General features: G+C 40.7%; 1 protein-coding gene across 4 annotated transcripts in view; it reads left to right on the top strand.

Annotated features, from left to right (window-relative positions):
- LOC107380473 (cGMP-dependent 3',5'-cyclic phosphodiesterase) overlaps positions 1 to 15,979 on the top strand; it is a 264,584-nt gene that overhangs the window by 204,781 nt on the left and 43,824 nt on the right. For 3 of the 4 annotated variants that reach the window (XM_015951734.3, XM_015951735.3, XM_015951733.3), the window contains 2 exons: positions 12,430 to 12,519; positions 13,094 to 13,182. In XM_015951734.3, coding sequence (XP_015807220.1) covers positions 12,430 to 12,519; positions 13,094 to 13,182 — 179 coding nt within the window. Of the gene's footprint in view, positions 1 to 12,429; positions 12,520 to 13,092; positions 13,183 to 15,979 lie in introns of those variants that run through there. The other variant, XM_015951736.3, reaches the window with a different exon arrangement.

Here is a 15,979-nt window from a genome sequence, read left to right as displayed (position 1 = left end):
ATGTTACAGGTCTGTGAGAGCCAGAGATTTTCCTTGTTTGAAGTGACCAAATACTTATTTTCCACCTTGATTTACAAATAAATTCTTTAAAAATCCTGCCATGTGAATTCATGGATTTTTTTTCCCACATTCTGTCTCTAACAGTTGAAATGTACCTATGATGTAAATTACTGACCTCTGTCATCATTTTAAGTGAGAGAACTTGCACAATCGGTGGCTGACTAAATACTTTTTTGCCCCACTGTATGCTTTGAGGGATTGTAGACAGCTGATCAGAAGCAAACACGCCGCAAAAAAGATCTCCCAGCAGAGGGGAGAGCGGGCAGCAGAGGACGTTTAACAACCGGCACTCTATGATCACGTATAATTGCTATTGAATTTTTCTAGCCTACTTGGGATTTTATATATTTTTTTATTTTATGTTATTATGTTTATATTTTATCATCCTACCATACTAAATGTCTGATTTTGTGAAAAAGCATAATAAAATGTGTTTTTAAGTTGGGTAAACACTTTCTTCAGTAGAAATAAATGCACTGGGGGTGACTGGGGACCCATCCAAAATGGTGGCCCACTGTTACACCAGCTCCAGTAGGCAGCTCCAGTACAGGTCACATCTATGTATAGGAAGCAAGTTTCCTCCCTTCCCAGTCAGCTCATGGGTCCTCGGGAAAACAAAAAAAAATTATTGCAAGTAAATGGGGCAATTTTTTATTCCACTCTGTTTTACGTCCAGAATCGCACATTAGTTGCACTTCAATTTAAGCGAAAAGTAATGATGTGTGTTTTGACCATGCCTGTCGCACACTTTGAGATTTATCTACGTATTCATGTCTACAGTTATTTCCTCCTGAAGGAAAGTTTGCTGATCTTACAGCCCCTTTTCCTCTGCTGTTCTCTGTGCTTGGTTCAATTATGTCAATTTGGTGATGCACATTTGTAGTCCTGGACGTATGCATGATGGCGCAGTGGTTAGCACTGTTGCCTCGCAGCACGAAGGTCGCAGGTTCGAAACTCGGCTGCGGCCTTTCTGCGTGGAGTTGTGTGTTCTCCCCATGCATGCGTGGGTTTCCTCCGGGTACTCCGGTTTCCCCCACAGATCACAACAAGCCCTATAGGTTATAAATTGTAAGTCGCTTTGGATAAAAGCATCTGCTAAACAAATAAACATAATAAACGTAAACATTTTCAAACAAAACCTAAAATACCTTTTGCCCCTGTTCAAAAATAAGCGCATTCAGAATGTGTCTTTAAAATTCACAGACATCATACGTGAAATTCATGGTACATAACAAACGGGATTAGAAAATAGCTGATTTTTTTCTTTCTTCCTGGAACCCATGGTCCGGAAATAGATCGACGTGACTTAGGCTCCTTATATGATGTCTGTGGGAATAACTAGGTGGTAGGAAAAAACCATCCTTAATGACGTCCTTCGCTTATGGTCTTCTAGATCAGTTATTGAGCTTGGAAAAATGAGTGTAAACACAGGTCACACATGTGACATCAGAGCATTTTGTCACTGACAATGATGTGAAACCTAAACCTCCAGTTATTTACGTCCACAGGAAATGCAGACAACAAATAATTTGCAAATGTCCACTTTGGACAAAGTTTTTGAAAGATCATTTTGGTGCAGTGTATCTTCACTTTTGAGTCGATGTTGGGCAGAACCACAGGAAAATGTCTTTGTTTAATGGAATAGCCGGGTGCACATGACCTAAAGTGGGTGTGACCAAAGTGCTGGAACTGGCTGTTTTTATAGGTGTGTGGATTGGATAGAATGGGTAAAAATGGGTGATTGAATATTAAAATTGGTCCAAAATAGAAATCTGACTCCCTGGGTTTAAACTTCTCATCTCAGCTCATAAGTAATGTTTCTAAAAGTTGAGGCTTGTCTGTACATAAAAAAAATTACAATACATGTGAAATGTATATTTAAATACTGCTGGTTATTTCGTTGGATTTATTAACGATAAATAGAGAGTCCAGCTGTGATTTATTCTCATATACTTATATTTAAACAAATTCGTATTTCTCACAACTCCAAGCACTACTTTTGTGTTTGTTTATCAAGTAAATATTCAGTATTTTCTTTCTTCTAAATTCTTTATAACACAAGTTTGCCCCTCAGAGCCTAAAATCCCCTGCATAAAAAAATACCTCAAAGAACCAATATTACACCAACTACTTTGTATCATTTTATTTGTGCAATTCTTCTCTTGTTGAAATGAAATGAACATGAGAGCTAACTATAGCCATGGGAAGTAATTGTGTTGAAAATCAGCTTAAAAGGTCAAAAGCTAATAAATCATGAACAAATCAGTTAGATTCAGTAAAGTTTTCTGTCAAAAAAAGTGCAGCTTGACCAAATTCATGGAGAAAATATGTCCCTGCTTTCCTGGCAGCTGCAGCAGGCTGGAATAAAGCGCAGGAAAAAGTGTACAAATATTATCTGGCCTAGTTCTCCTCAGTAGGAAATTATCTCGCCATTACACAGAGCTGTTTTGGTTTTATCCTGCTAGCTGCAGCCTTGTCCGTGCAGACTTAATTAAACTTTTAAGTGAGACGTCCTCTTGGAGTTGTGCTGCAAATGTCTGGCGCCCTTCTCTATTAACTCAGATTTATGACTGCTGTAGTTCAGGGAAACGGTTGAACCAAGTGGTAAAATTTTCATAGTTCTTTTTCCTTAACTTTATTAGCTAATTGGCCTCATTGAACAGTGAGTCCTGCATCGTTGTACCTGATTTCAATGCCAATTTAGCTTTAGGACAGCCGTTGTTAGATATTTGCAGCAGCTGCTACATAGCTTCAGTGGGATCCTTTTGTTTTAGTGACACTCTGAAGAGAAATACAGTGTAGCTGCTGCAACAGAGGTATGCAGGGTGTAGATGAAACTTCAAAAACTACAATATGGTGCAAAAGTCTATTTATTTCAATAAATCAGCTTAGACTGAGAGACCATCTAAAGCAGGGCTATTCAATTCCAGGCCCCGAGGGCCGGTATCCAGCACATTTTTAGTTTTAACCCTGCTTCAACACACCTGATTTCCGTCAGCAGGTGATTAACATGCTTCTGCAGAGCCTGATGAGCTGCTGCACAGGTGACTCAACCACTTAACCCTCCCCCTGTCCTAATGGGTGTGACCCCGCAAGGAAAGTTGACCATTGAGCAGGGTTGATGGTTTATCCCTTGGGTCCATGTGGCAGGGGTGAGGAGTGAGCACCACCTCACCCCTGCCAAGTGGACCTCAAGGGATAAACCATCAATCCTGCTCAATGGTCAACTTTCCTCGCGGGGTCACCCATAAAGACAGTGGGAGGGTTAATCTAGTGTGTTGGATCAGAGAAACCACTAAAACGTGCTGGATGCCGGCCGTCGAGGCCCGAACTTGAATAGCCCTGATCTAAAGGCACAGGAATCCATTGCAGGTGTTCTGGATTCATTAGCTGATTAGAGTTTGACAAAAGAGAACTTTGTACAATATTCAAATTGTCTGAGATTTTTAATTAGGATTTTTTTGTAAGCTATAAGCCATAAGCATCACAGTTATAATAAATAAAGGCTTTAAAACAGTGGCGGGCGGTGCGTTCCACCCCTGGGCCTTCAGTGATTTCCTATTCAGTCCAATCTAATTTAATACACCTTAAAATACCATCAATAGGACATCACAGCTGGAGAAACCTCACACACACACACACACACACACACACACACACACACACACACCAGTGGCTGGTCAAGACACATAATTTCCAGAGTCTTTAAAATCAAACTCGCATTCTCAGTTGAGAGTAGGAAGCTGACCACGGATACCGTCAAATCTCAAAAATGAAAGACAGGTTTAAGAGATGAGACAATAAAATAAATAAGTAAAGCAAACACATTATTTGCATTTGTTTTGGAGAAAATTGTACCGCGAAACAATTGAACATGTTGGCGCAGCTGCACACACCACGTCATACACAATATAAATTGCATAGAAACAGAACACAGAATAATTTCATTTTGCCATTTTATTTTGTTACCATTTATTGATTATTAACAAAATAAAATGACAAAACATTAAAAAAATACTAATAAAATACTTTCTACTCACCAACATAAATGTCCAGCATGGATCTCCTCCTCTCCTGCTCATTAGAAAATAAAATCCATCCTTCTTTCTTTCCTGAGGAAAACCTCAGTGGCTCTGTACAGTTTATCTGTGCGCTTCAGGTCCATGAGTGGATCCTTTTCTATGGACATGGAGGCTAATGCTGAAAGACGTGTCTGTCCGGTCGTGTTTCTAGCGTACGTTTTAACGCACTTTAATGCTACCAAATCCATCTGATGCGAGCAACAGGCATTCCCAGCAGAATAACCTGCAGCGGTTCTCTGAAGCTGTTTGCCATGGGTACCGTTCATAGTTGCTTGCCTGAAAATGACGAACAAATCCTTTCCCCTGCTGGGACAAGCCAGCTAGCGTTGGAGTCAGACGACCTGTTCTCACAAGATCCATTTTTTCTTGAAAGGTCCGTCTTGAAAATGGTGTGGCAAGTAAATCTGCAACCAAGTCTGTCTCTTCTCCTCTTTCAGCCATCATTTGTACAAAAATACACCGATAGCTGCCTATAGATACAAATCTCCATATTTAGTTTTGATATTTTGCTTAATGCCGCTAGAAAAGTTCTAACTACTGCTTATCCAATCACAGGATGCGTTCATGTCAACTTTTGCGTGAGGCCAGCTAGCTGGCCCGGGCCAAGCTGACTCGTGAGCTGATTGGCTATCGCAACTAGATCGTCTCTGTTCACTTACAGCGGACAGTGGGCTTCTCGATTGATTCTGAAGGCTTAGGGCAGACTTAATCTGCCTGAAAACACAAGCTAGCTTAAATCTGATTGGATAACAACCAGCCTTGGTATTTTAACACTGGAAGCAGCACAGCCAAGTGGTTATAATAGGATATAAAGAAAATAGACCAGTAAACATTTTTTAATTTAAAAATAATTACCAAAGGAAAAAAAATACATTTACGCTTTTGAGTACGTTTAGGCCAGCAGAGAAGGCTTTGCTGGCCCTGACTGCCCACCACTGCTTTAAAAAATCTGGCTTTGCATGCAGTGAGTTTATCTCATGTATTAGTTTTACATTTTAAGTTGAATTACTAAAATAGATGAACTTTTGCACCATATTGCAATTTTTCCAGCTTTGCCTGCATGGATCAATGCTTTTTAGGGTGTGATAAGTCATTTGTTATGGACAAATAAATATGTGATGTAGTCTCATAACAAGTATCCAATCAGAATCCAACAAAAGATTTTAATCTGTCTTTCATTGGGTAAGTCACAAGACATTATGCATCACGTTAACTCACAGCTTCAAGGATGCATCAGGCTTAAATATGTAAAGACATTGTGGGTTTGTGTTGATAAAGATTGTAAAAAGGTTAGAAAACTACAAAGTACATAGCAGCACAAAAATTGAGTGACACAAGTGGTTTTATGCTAGGTGGTGGAAGAAAATTGGCACGTCAAAGCTGCAGTAAATAAGGTAAGGAGAATAAATCACTTAAATAGGTCCTGTCTGACAACATGAAGTTGGCTAAATATATCCAACCACAGCACATGCTTCACTTGGTTAAAGGTTGCTTTCATCAATGTTTTCACTAAATCTGCAGTGGTCTCTATTTTAAATAAATGTCTTGAGTCGTTCTCTGTGGAGAAAACAGAGTGTTTCTGTTTCAGGAGATAGAAGTTAGCCAAAGCAAAGGTAGAAATCAGCTGGATTTAGAATGATTAAAACATGACTCTTCCGCTGCCTTCGTTCATGCTCACTGTTGATGTTTTAGCTCCTCAATAACACAAGCCTGAAGGAGTTCTGTCATGTTGTGGAGTTGCTAATGCTAATGTTAGCTTCTATTATCCCAGGCGCACTCTGTTCTCTCCTGGCTGCCAACAACAAGCCTTCTGCGGTCGTGAGCCAATGTGGGTGGGTCCGTGAGTGAAGATTTTCCCTGTGACATAAAAGACACTGGCTCTTTCTGACCAATTTACTTCTATAAGAATAAGTATAAGGCTACACAGTTTCTCAGTGAGCAAAAGCTTAACTTGGCTGCATGGTGGTGCAGTGATTAGCACTGTTGCCTCACAGCACGAAGGTTGCAGGTTCGAAACTCGGCTGCGGCCTTTCTGTGTGAAGTTGCGTGTTCTCCCCATGCGTGCGTGGGTTTCCTCCGGGTACTCCAGTTTCCCCCACAGATCACAACATGGCCTACAGGTTATAAATTGTAAGTCACTGTGGATAAAAGTGTCTGCTAAATGAACAAACATAAACATAAAACATAACTTTAAGATCAGAGTTTATGATTCAACAACGGGGCTTGAGGTTGTGTCGTCATCACTGACATGGTTGCTATGTTGGTAGCCTCCAAGTCATTACTTGTTGTTTGTTACTTCTGACAATAGCACACTTAGTCTCGGTCTCAGTGTTGTGGCTTAATTTAACTTATTATTCCTTTGATTGATTATTACGCAACCATGTTACATTTTTGATGCATTTAAGACCTAGCTTGTTTGTAGATTTGCTATAACAGATGTAAGTGCAGCACAGAGCAAAAAAAATGTAGAATCTCTTTACTTTACTGTACTTGGCAACCTTTGCTATAAACACTGGCCCTTGGTTTTCCTTAAAGCAGCTTTATCAAAGCAGCAAAGTCTTTAAAATGTCACAGTAGGAGCTTCTTATTTTGAGCTGAGGCTAACTGGCTAACTTGAGTACCTGACAATGTGTGTTTGACTGAGGAAGATGGGACAGAAAGGAATCATTGCTTAGTCATGCTGATCACAGGTTAGCCTTTAAAGTGTCAGAGTGCTTGGAGTGATTAGGTGCACTGCTGATGAAGACAACTGCAAAGCCTCACCTCCATCAAAGGTTCGGGGAAGAGACAAGGAACCTACATCGGTGAAGAGGTTTAAAGGAAAGTTTAGATGTGAGTGAAAGCTGGAAATGAATTGGTAAAAGGAGAGTGCAAAAAGCAGACCAAAGGAGAGGGGATACCCCAAAGTCACAGTATGACTCGGTGTGACATTTGCTGAAATCTAGCATTTAGACTGTTTCCTACACAGAGACTGGAGGGCAGTATGACCTGCCTCAGAGCTGCAGCAAATTCATAATGACAACAATTTAATGTGTTGACTTAACATGAAAATGATACATAAATTAGTAAAATAATTTAAACAAAACAACTCAGCATGCATTGATTTAGTTATGCGTTGTTAGATTTCATTAAAAAACAAACAGTTCAGTACTGTTCTATTTTCAAAGTGAGTAAACTTCATTAGAGTAAAGAAAATCTGCTGTAAAACGCTGTGTGTGTGTGCGTGCGTGCGTGCGTGCGTGCGCGCGCGCATGTGTGCGTGCGTGCGTGTGTGTGTGTGTGTGTGTGTGTGTGTGTGTGTGTGTGTGTGTGTGTGTGTGTGTGTGTGTGTGTGTGTGTGTAAAGGTATGCTCAGTGATGGGTGGAGAGGCAGGTACATTAATGTAACAGATGGTTTGAGGTACATGGCAAGAAATCATTACAAAAGGTCAAAGGACGGAGTTTGACATTTACCAAGGCACACATCATATTGCTAGTGACATACACACACACACACACACACACACACACACACACACGCACACACACACACACACACACACACAGAGGACAGCAGGTTTTAGCATCTTTCCTCCATGAGTGGCAGCATGTTGAAGATGAGGAAACATTTATTGTCTGTTGTCCAGATCCTCTGTCATTTAAATGCATAGCAGAGTTTGTATGTCTCACGATGTTACACACACACAGACACACACACACACATGGGCTGGCATCACTCCAGTTTCATTACAACGCTCTCTGGCAGGCCGATTGAGTGATCAAAGCTAATCACATTTAATCACATCTAATCATATGTAATGACCAACACTGAATGCACAGGCATGACAACACTCCTCACTTCCTCCCCATTCCTTTCATCTTCACATTTGACACCCCCACCACACACACACACACACACACACACACACACACACACACACTCATGAAGAAAAACAAACTGTTGCCCACTCCACCCCCAAATCCCTCAACTTCAATGTTTTATCTTCCATCCAAACCAAGAATCTGCGTAGAGATGGAGAAAATCTAGTGGAAGGAGGTTTAAAAATTAATAAATAAATAACTGTGAACGGATCGGTGGCAGATGGAGGCTCGGAAATGGATCATGCCTGGAAGCAGGGACACATTAACTTCCTGCTTAGGAAGGTTTGTCAAAACAACTCAAAACAATAGACTTCATTTTCAACATCATCACTTTCTCATTTTATGCATATTCAGAGCAGCTTCCTAAGAACATTTGTGGTTTCCTCTCCATTTTTCATTTCTTTGATCAGACTGTGAAATTTTGCTGAGATGTTTCTTCAGAAAGAGGTTGCTTGAAATGATAAACTAATGAGATTACAGGCTGGGATTTAGGAAAACCACACATAAAGTGGAGAGAAATGCTCATGGTGTGATCTGACTGTGATGCTAATAGTTGGTAAATACTTTCTTAGCACATGGGTTTTTGACTGAGGGTGAGTTTTCCTGTTTGTAAATTTAACCTCCATTTTCAAGGGGAAACCTTCTCCCCATAGCTGTTAAAAAACCTTATTTAAGGCTTTGCTATGATTCAAAAGATGCATTTATCACTTGGATAAACAGGATTTGAGTCATTCATCCCTTAAACCCTTCTGTCATGGAAATTACTTCTTCAAATCACCTCCTCTGGCCAGCACCCTGCTGCGTCAAGGTAGTGACCACAGTTTGAGCTACTCTTTCATGCACTCTTTTTTTATTCTTCAGACATCTTTCTAAAGTCTGGCAGCTTAAAACAGGTATGAACCTTTTTTTTCCTTTGCACCCTGCACATTGAAGCACGACCAGCAGAGCAGCAGCACCTCTGGTGGGTTTTTGTTTACACAAGCCTCCTCTGAGCTGTCGGTCACCAGCGTTTTGTCAGCGCTCAGAGGCTAACAAGGCAATCATTTCTGTTCTGAGCTGAAATAGTTCAGACCTCAAGACTAAGCACACCCTGACCTTTACTGTGAGGGGGGAAAAAGTCCTTCTGTGGGTGCATGTTAAAAAAAATTGTCAATTTCAGGTCACTCAGACAGAAGGATTATGTGAATCTATTGTGAAGGCTATGAGGAGAAGCGCCGGGACGTAGGGCTCTTAGACCTGATTGAGTTTGGTTTGTGGGAGTCATAGTTTGCTTCTGAGCAGGGCTGAGCCATATGGGGAAAAAATCCTGACACAACATTAACTCTAATATTGGTCAATATGGATAAATATCACGTTAGAAAACAAATCACTATTTTCCAAGTCATTCCTTAATGCTCTCTTGTACGTTTAACTGAGATTTGAAATATCATAGGGCTATTTTTGGTTTTACACATTTATTTTTAAAAATTGAACATTTCAATAAACATATAACTGTTTTAAGTTATTAAAATAAGTTTATTTTAAACAAAAATCTCCAAGTATTAGAGAAGAACAAAATAAACATGGAGACATTCTTCTGTTGTGTCAAATCTAAATTCTCAAAATCTCTCTGCTGGTTTTATTGACATAACATTACCGCAACGGTGTGTCTTCTAAATGCACCATGCGGGCATGGCGATATTCGTTTAGCCTCACTTGGTTGTAATATTGCGGTAATTGTCAGTCGTATCAACGGTGATTGCACCTTGGCGCAATAGGGAGGTGTCATGATGACGTGAGGAATTACTGCCGAGGTCCGGCCGGCAACTGTATTGAAAATAAAAGAAAGCATGAACGTTTTGCATTTTGAACATAATCAGTTGAGATGGCAAACTGGGGCATCTCCTGGAGCTCCTCTCCATTAGAGCTGGAGGTCACAGGGTTTTGCAGGTTTAAGGGAGCCAAATGCAAGACTTTTTAAGACCTTTTTTAAGGCAACTTTGACCAAATTTAAGCTATTTTTAAAATTAAATGTAAGCTATAATTTCCAGCTATTGCCTGGAACCGGTGCTAACCACGTTGCGGACGTGGGATTAACCATCCAGTTACCATTAAACTTCCACTTCCCCATGGCGCAAGCTCCCACTAGCTTAACCAGCTAATGTGCTCATCTAAAAATAGCCCCCTTTCACAACCAACTGAATGTGTACGGTTCCGCTTACATCATACACAAAAAATGCTGAACACTAACTAGAAATTCATGAAAATTTTACAGAAATAAAAGAATCTTGTTTATTGGGTCTTTGGTAATTTAAGACCTTTGGAAACCGTATTTAAGGATTATTTGTCATTTTTTAAGGATTTTTAAGGCCTTAAATTTGGAAAAGCAAATTTAAGACTTTTTAAGAACCTGCGGATACCCTGAGGTCAGATCACCAGAGACAGCACAGGCACTTTGGAGGACAGACACCTTTGGGAGCAGCTTGTTAAAAGAACCTATTGAGCGTGGCTTTGATCGCAATAAAACGCAAGTTATGTCCATTATAAACGGACGTCCGCAGCAGCGCAGAGACCTCCCCATACCCCGTTTATACCACCATCGCCTAAGCTATTGTAAAAAGGACACGACTGCACCACATTACGTCATTCCACAAATGTGGAATGACCTACCAAGCACTACAAGAACAGGGGCTTCCTTTTCAACTTTCAAGAAACTCCTGAAGACCCTGCTCTTCAGAGAGCATCTTCTAATCTAGCACCCTCCCTGCACCCGTCCCCCTCTCTTCTGTCGACTCCTTGTTCCCTCCTCTCCATGATTCATCATGCTGCCTCACTGCCACCTACGACTGACTGGAAATTGTTTTTTGTTGTTGTTGTTATTGTTGTTGTTATCCTCAAGGGCAACATGCCGATTATAACTTGTAAGTTGCTTTGGACAAAAGTGTCTGCTAAATACATAAACATAAACATAAAAAAGAACATAAACATAAACATTACCGCCATGGTCTGACCACTTAGAAACAACCTAAAGTTCCCTGATGCCGCCACAGCGTTACAGCAAGTTGACGCATTGTTTTGGAAAACGGCTAGTGTTTTCCATGTTTTCGTTCCCTTTTGGGTCGCTCATTTTTTTTCTATTTTTACATGCCATGTCTTATTTGTTACCTGCAGCAGGAGCCTAAAGCTACACAAATATTTGCTGTTAGCATTGGATCTGTCTGCTATGCGGCCCTATTCTAGCCACTGATTGGTCCTGTGAAGAGCAATATTTAATATGATTGGCTGTTCACCTGTCCTTTGTATTGAAGGTTTTTATTGACCTGTTCTAGTATCTCTATTGAAGAAAAGTTATTTCAAAATATCCATTGCTATTGTTTTATCGCCCAGCTAAATCTCTGAGTGAGACAAAAAAGAAACATCTAGTTGTACCAGATTAAAACTAAAAACAGATTTTTAGAAGTTTTTTTATACTGTTGTCAAAAACCAGTACCCAACTGGGTTCTGGCTGTTGTAGGCCAGTTGGAGACACAAATGTTTGGTCACACTGAATTGATACAAATACAACTTTGACAAGAAACATTTTTCTTGTGTATTAGCCTCTAATTGTCCTGATTATGTTTCCATTAGTGCACAATTTACCCTAATTTTATTTGCCATTCCTCCACTTTCTGATCTAAACAAAACAAAATAATTCCACAAATAAATGTCTTAATTTCAAGTTCATAAAATTGTTATGTAAATAGAGCTGTCTGGCCTGGGGTGGGGGGCAGCAAATTTATGAAAGCGGACGTCGGCCCCCATTGGTAAGGTCACTGCCCTAAGTCAGCCATGTAAACGTGCTTCAGCAGCATTGTGCTTTGTTGCTACGACACAAACACTTACAGGTCCTGGTCTGGTTCCAAGGCCGTTTGGGTTTGTGAGAGGAATGCTTTCATTGCAGAAAAGTGTTTTGTCAGTCAAATCTTTATTACAGTTGCACTGCAATCAAGATCATCAATGTAGTCTCCAACATCTCTGTGTTTAAGTGCTGCTGTGAAAGCCACTGCTACTTCCAACGTGCACTTTTCATTTCGTAAATCCCTACCAAACTCTGCGAATAAATTGTCGAGTGCTTTGTTTGCACAGTCCCCAAAATGAAATGAAAGCACAGTCATTGTGAAGAGCAAAACTAAATTCCATTAATGCCTGACAACAACAGAGTTCACTTCATTTTGAAGTACCATGCTTGTGTTGCTGAAAGCCAAGTGTCACATGGGTCTGATATTGTTTCAGAGGCCTTCGCGGCCTTCCTGGTTAAATATTGAGGAAGACACGTGGCATCATTGACATTGTACCCACAAAGAATAAACAAAATTACAGCCAAGGTCTGTTGTTTTAGAGCTGCTCTTTGAGATCATAAACAAGCAGCCAGGCATACATCAGGGAATCTGTTTGTCTTCCTCTTCAGGATGCTTTGTTGCAGCTGGCGACGGTTGTTGATGTGCGCTCGCTGCGAGTGGCCCTGCGAGACAGCATACAGGAACTGCTTCCCAGCACGGTATTTGCTCGCACACACACACACACGCACACACACACACACACACACACACACACACACACACACACACACACACACACACACACACACACACACACACAGCTTTGACACTCGCAAGCGAACATAATTGAAATTTCCTCAATTTATTATGTGAAAGAAAAGCTTCCTGTTAGTATTCATAGTGATGAAACTCAGTGTGTCAGACCTGACATCGCAGCTTGGAACACAAGGCAAAGCCCTTCAACAAACACATAAGACTCGTCACTCATATATCAGTTAGGATCTGATTAATATTTCAAACAAATGTGCGCACTAATTCCATTTTTGGTTCTGTTTTAAAACACAGATAAGGTTTCCCTTTACCTTGCTGACCTTTTGGTTTGCGGCTGCAAACATCCTCAGAGCTGACGCTGATGGTGGCCCTACTCCGTTTATCCGCGGGCAGCAGTGGACGTTGGCGACAAACCTTTTCTGTGTTTTAAAAAAGAACCAAAAATGGAATTAAAAGTCAAACACAGCAAGAACATACAAAAAATGTGCACACTTCTATGTGTGTGTGTCTGATTTATCCCAGGAGTGTATAAGCATCTACACGTTGGAGGGAGACTCGAGGCTGCTGTCTTACGACCCGCTGCATGAACTGCCACCGGAGGGGAAGATCAGGTGTGTGCTGTCTGTGTGTCTGAGCAGCGAGCTATGGATGTTTTGTCCTGGTGAATCACTGCTGCATTTTCTGACTCTCTGCTGCAATGTCGAGGGTGGTGATTGTGTGAGAACAAACAAAGAAGAGCAGGAGGGTGAACGGTGACAGCTGATTTGAGTACCTGAAAAGCAGGTATCACATAAATGAGAATCAACGGCTCAGGATGAAATCAGATCATCATCACACAGATAGAAGTGTCATAGAGCATGATCCCATCACCTAGAAACACAAAGAGGTTACCTGTCTCATATCTTATTGTTGCCACCTCTTGCAGTTTTCCTTGATCTGTTTCCTCCTCTTATATTTTCATCTTATTGAGCATATTTGTCTTTCTGGCAGCCTCTTTTGTCCTCTTCTTACCTTTTCCACCTTCCTACCTCACAGTTTTTATTTTGTCCTGTTTTTCTCTCACTGCCTGCCTTTTTAATCTTTCTGTACGCCTACCTCCCTCTTGTACCTAAAGCTTCTCTTTCACTGTCCCCGTGGAAGCATTGCAGAGCTAATCGCCCAGATAGCAGTGCCCCTCGGCCCCTCAGTGAGACACGGTGATCCTCTCCTCTCCTGAATGCTCTCTGACGCTCTGCAGCGCCACACACTCCTGTGACTGCTGTCCAGGGATCCGCAGAAAACCAATACTACATTATTGATGAATCTGTCTGTTTGTCAAACAAGCATCAGGTTTGCAACACCACATTGCCACACAGACACGGGATGAACTTGTGAGAAACAAGTTAGCACACGTTTCCAGTATCCCACACACACACACACACATTTATCATGGCTGCACTGATCATAGTCAGAGCACTACAAGGCACTAAGTTGCCTTTTTCCTACGATTCATTTGCTTATGTAAGCCTGTTATGAAGACCTTTCTGCACACCCACCCACCCATCCACCTACACACACACACACACATTCTCATTTTGACTGTAGTTGTGAGGACCCTCATTGAGTTCCATTTATTTTTGTGACTGCATTATGCCTAACTCTCACCATTACAGGTCTATTTCTGACCCTAATCCATCCATCCATCCATTTTCTGAACCCGCTTTGTCCATGCAGGGTCGGGGGGGGGGGGGGGGGGGGGGGGCGTTGGTACCTATCTCCAGCGGTCAACGGGCAATCAGGCGGAGTACACCCTGAACAGAGAGCCAGTCCATCGCAGGGCAACACAGAGACACACAGGACAAACAACCATGCACACACTCACTCACACCTAAAGACAAGTTAGACAGACCAATCAACCTAACAGTCATGTTTTTGGACTGTGGGAGGAAGCCAGAGTACCCGGAGAGAATCCACGCATACACAGGGAGAACATGCAAACTCCAGGAAGTGAACCAAGGACCTTCTTGCTGCAAGGCAAGAGCTCTAACCACTGCGCCACTGCACAGCCTATTATTTCTGACCCTAATATTAACTAAAACTTAATTCACACCAAACCTGTAAAACCAACTCGTAGAGCTCAGTAACAGTGTATCAAAGTGAAGGCCAGGCTAAATGTCCTCACTTAATAGGTGAAAACTTTGGTCCTCAGTATGTAGTATAGACAATTACACACACACACTCATGTTTTGTTGTCCTAACCCTAACTCTAAATGGTGTTAACTTTTTTGGGACTCAGGTAGTTTGTCCTAAAGTTGTCCTAAACTTCTCTGATATTATTGAGTTATAACCTCTCACACCAGTGGTGTTTTGATGGTTATTATGTAATGAATGGAGGATCCAGGGCAGTACTGCGGTTCGGTGAGTTTGACAACCAAATGGTCCAATAGTTGCTTTCGGTCCAAAACTTTTTATTGGCAAAGGTTTTTAGACAAATGTGAGAGAAACGATTTATTAATTATTTTCATTTTTTATCTCCACAATATTGTTGTATTTTGTGTCTTTGTTCAGCACTTTGGTCAGCCGCATTCTGTTTTAAAATGTGCTATAAAATTAAACATTGGCATGGTATGGTAAGCATACACACACAAAAATGCACAGACATTGGGGCAAGAAGGCTTCTAAGATAGTTTTTCTTCTAAACTATTTGTCGTGCATCAGACTGTTGAACTCTTGCAGCTAAACAAGCTATTGTTAGAAATCCTGCAGATGGAGGTGGCATTCATGTGTAAGAAAAGATAGAAAGAAAACAATCATTTATGCAGCGCCTCTCAAGAAAAAATCACAAGACGCTTCACAAAAAAAATTTAAGTATAAAAAATATTTTCAAAAATCATTTAAAAATGTTTAAAATGAGAAAAAATTCTAATTTCTGATTTAAAAAATGTAAGGAAAGGGAGATAAAAATGATAAGGAAAGAGCGAAATCGGTGGATCCTTGGAAAGGCACAATGCAGGATAAGGAGAGGGTGACGAAGGTCATACAAAAGCCAGCTTGAACAGGTGAGTTTTCAGCTGCATTTTAAAGGAGACCACTTAGTCCATTTCTCTCATGCTCAGGGGGAGAGAGTTCCAGAGTCTGGGGGTCACAGCAGCAAATGATCTGTCACATTTGGTCTTTAGCCTGGTGATAATATAGCATTCATATGCAGCTATGGCCATTAGTTTAGAGTTTATCTTTGATCATTTTTTACTTTATATCCACTGCTTTAATTTTACTTTAAAACTAATTAAATTGCAGTTTTCAGAGTTAACTCTACAAATTGTTGTATACGAGTTTAAAAAAAATCATGTTTTGGCTTCAAATTTCTCTTTTATGCCAAGAAAATTACAAATTGCATTTTTTAATAACAGTTTTATGATGTTTTTTTTT

This window comes from Nothobranchius furzeri, chromosome 13 (genome assembly GCF_043380555.1).
Source record: "Nothobranchius furzeri strain GRZ-AD chromosome 13, NfurGRZ-RIMD1, whole genome shotgun sequence".
Taxonomy (NCBI): Eukaryota; Metazoa; Chordata; class Actinopteri; order Cyprinodontiformes; family Nothobranchiidae; genus Nothobranchius; species Nothobranchius furzeri.
This window is presented reverse-complemented; position numbering and strand designations above follow the sequence as displayed.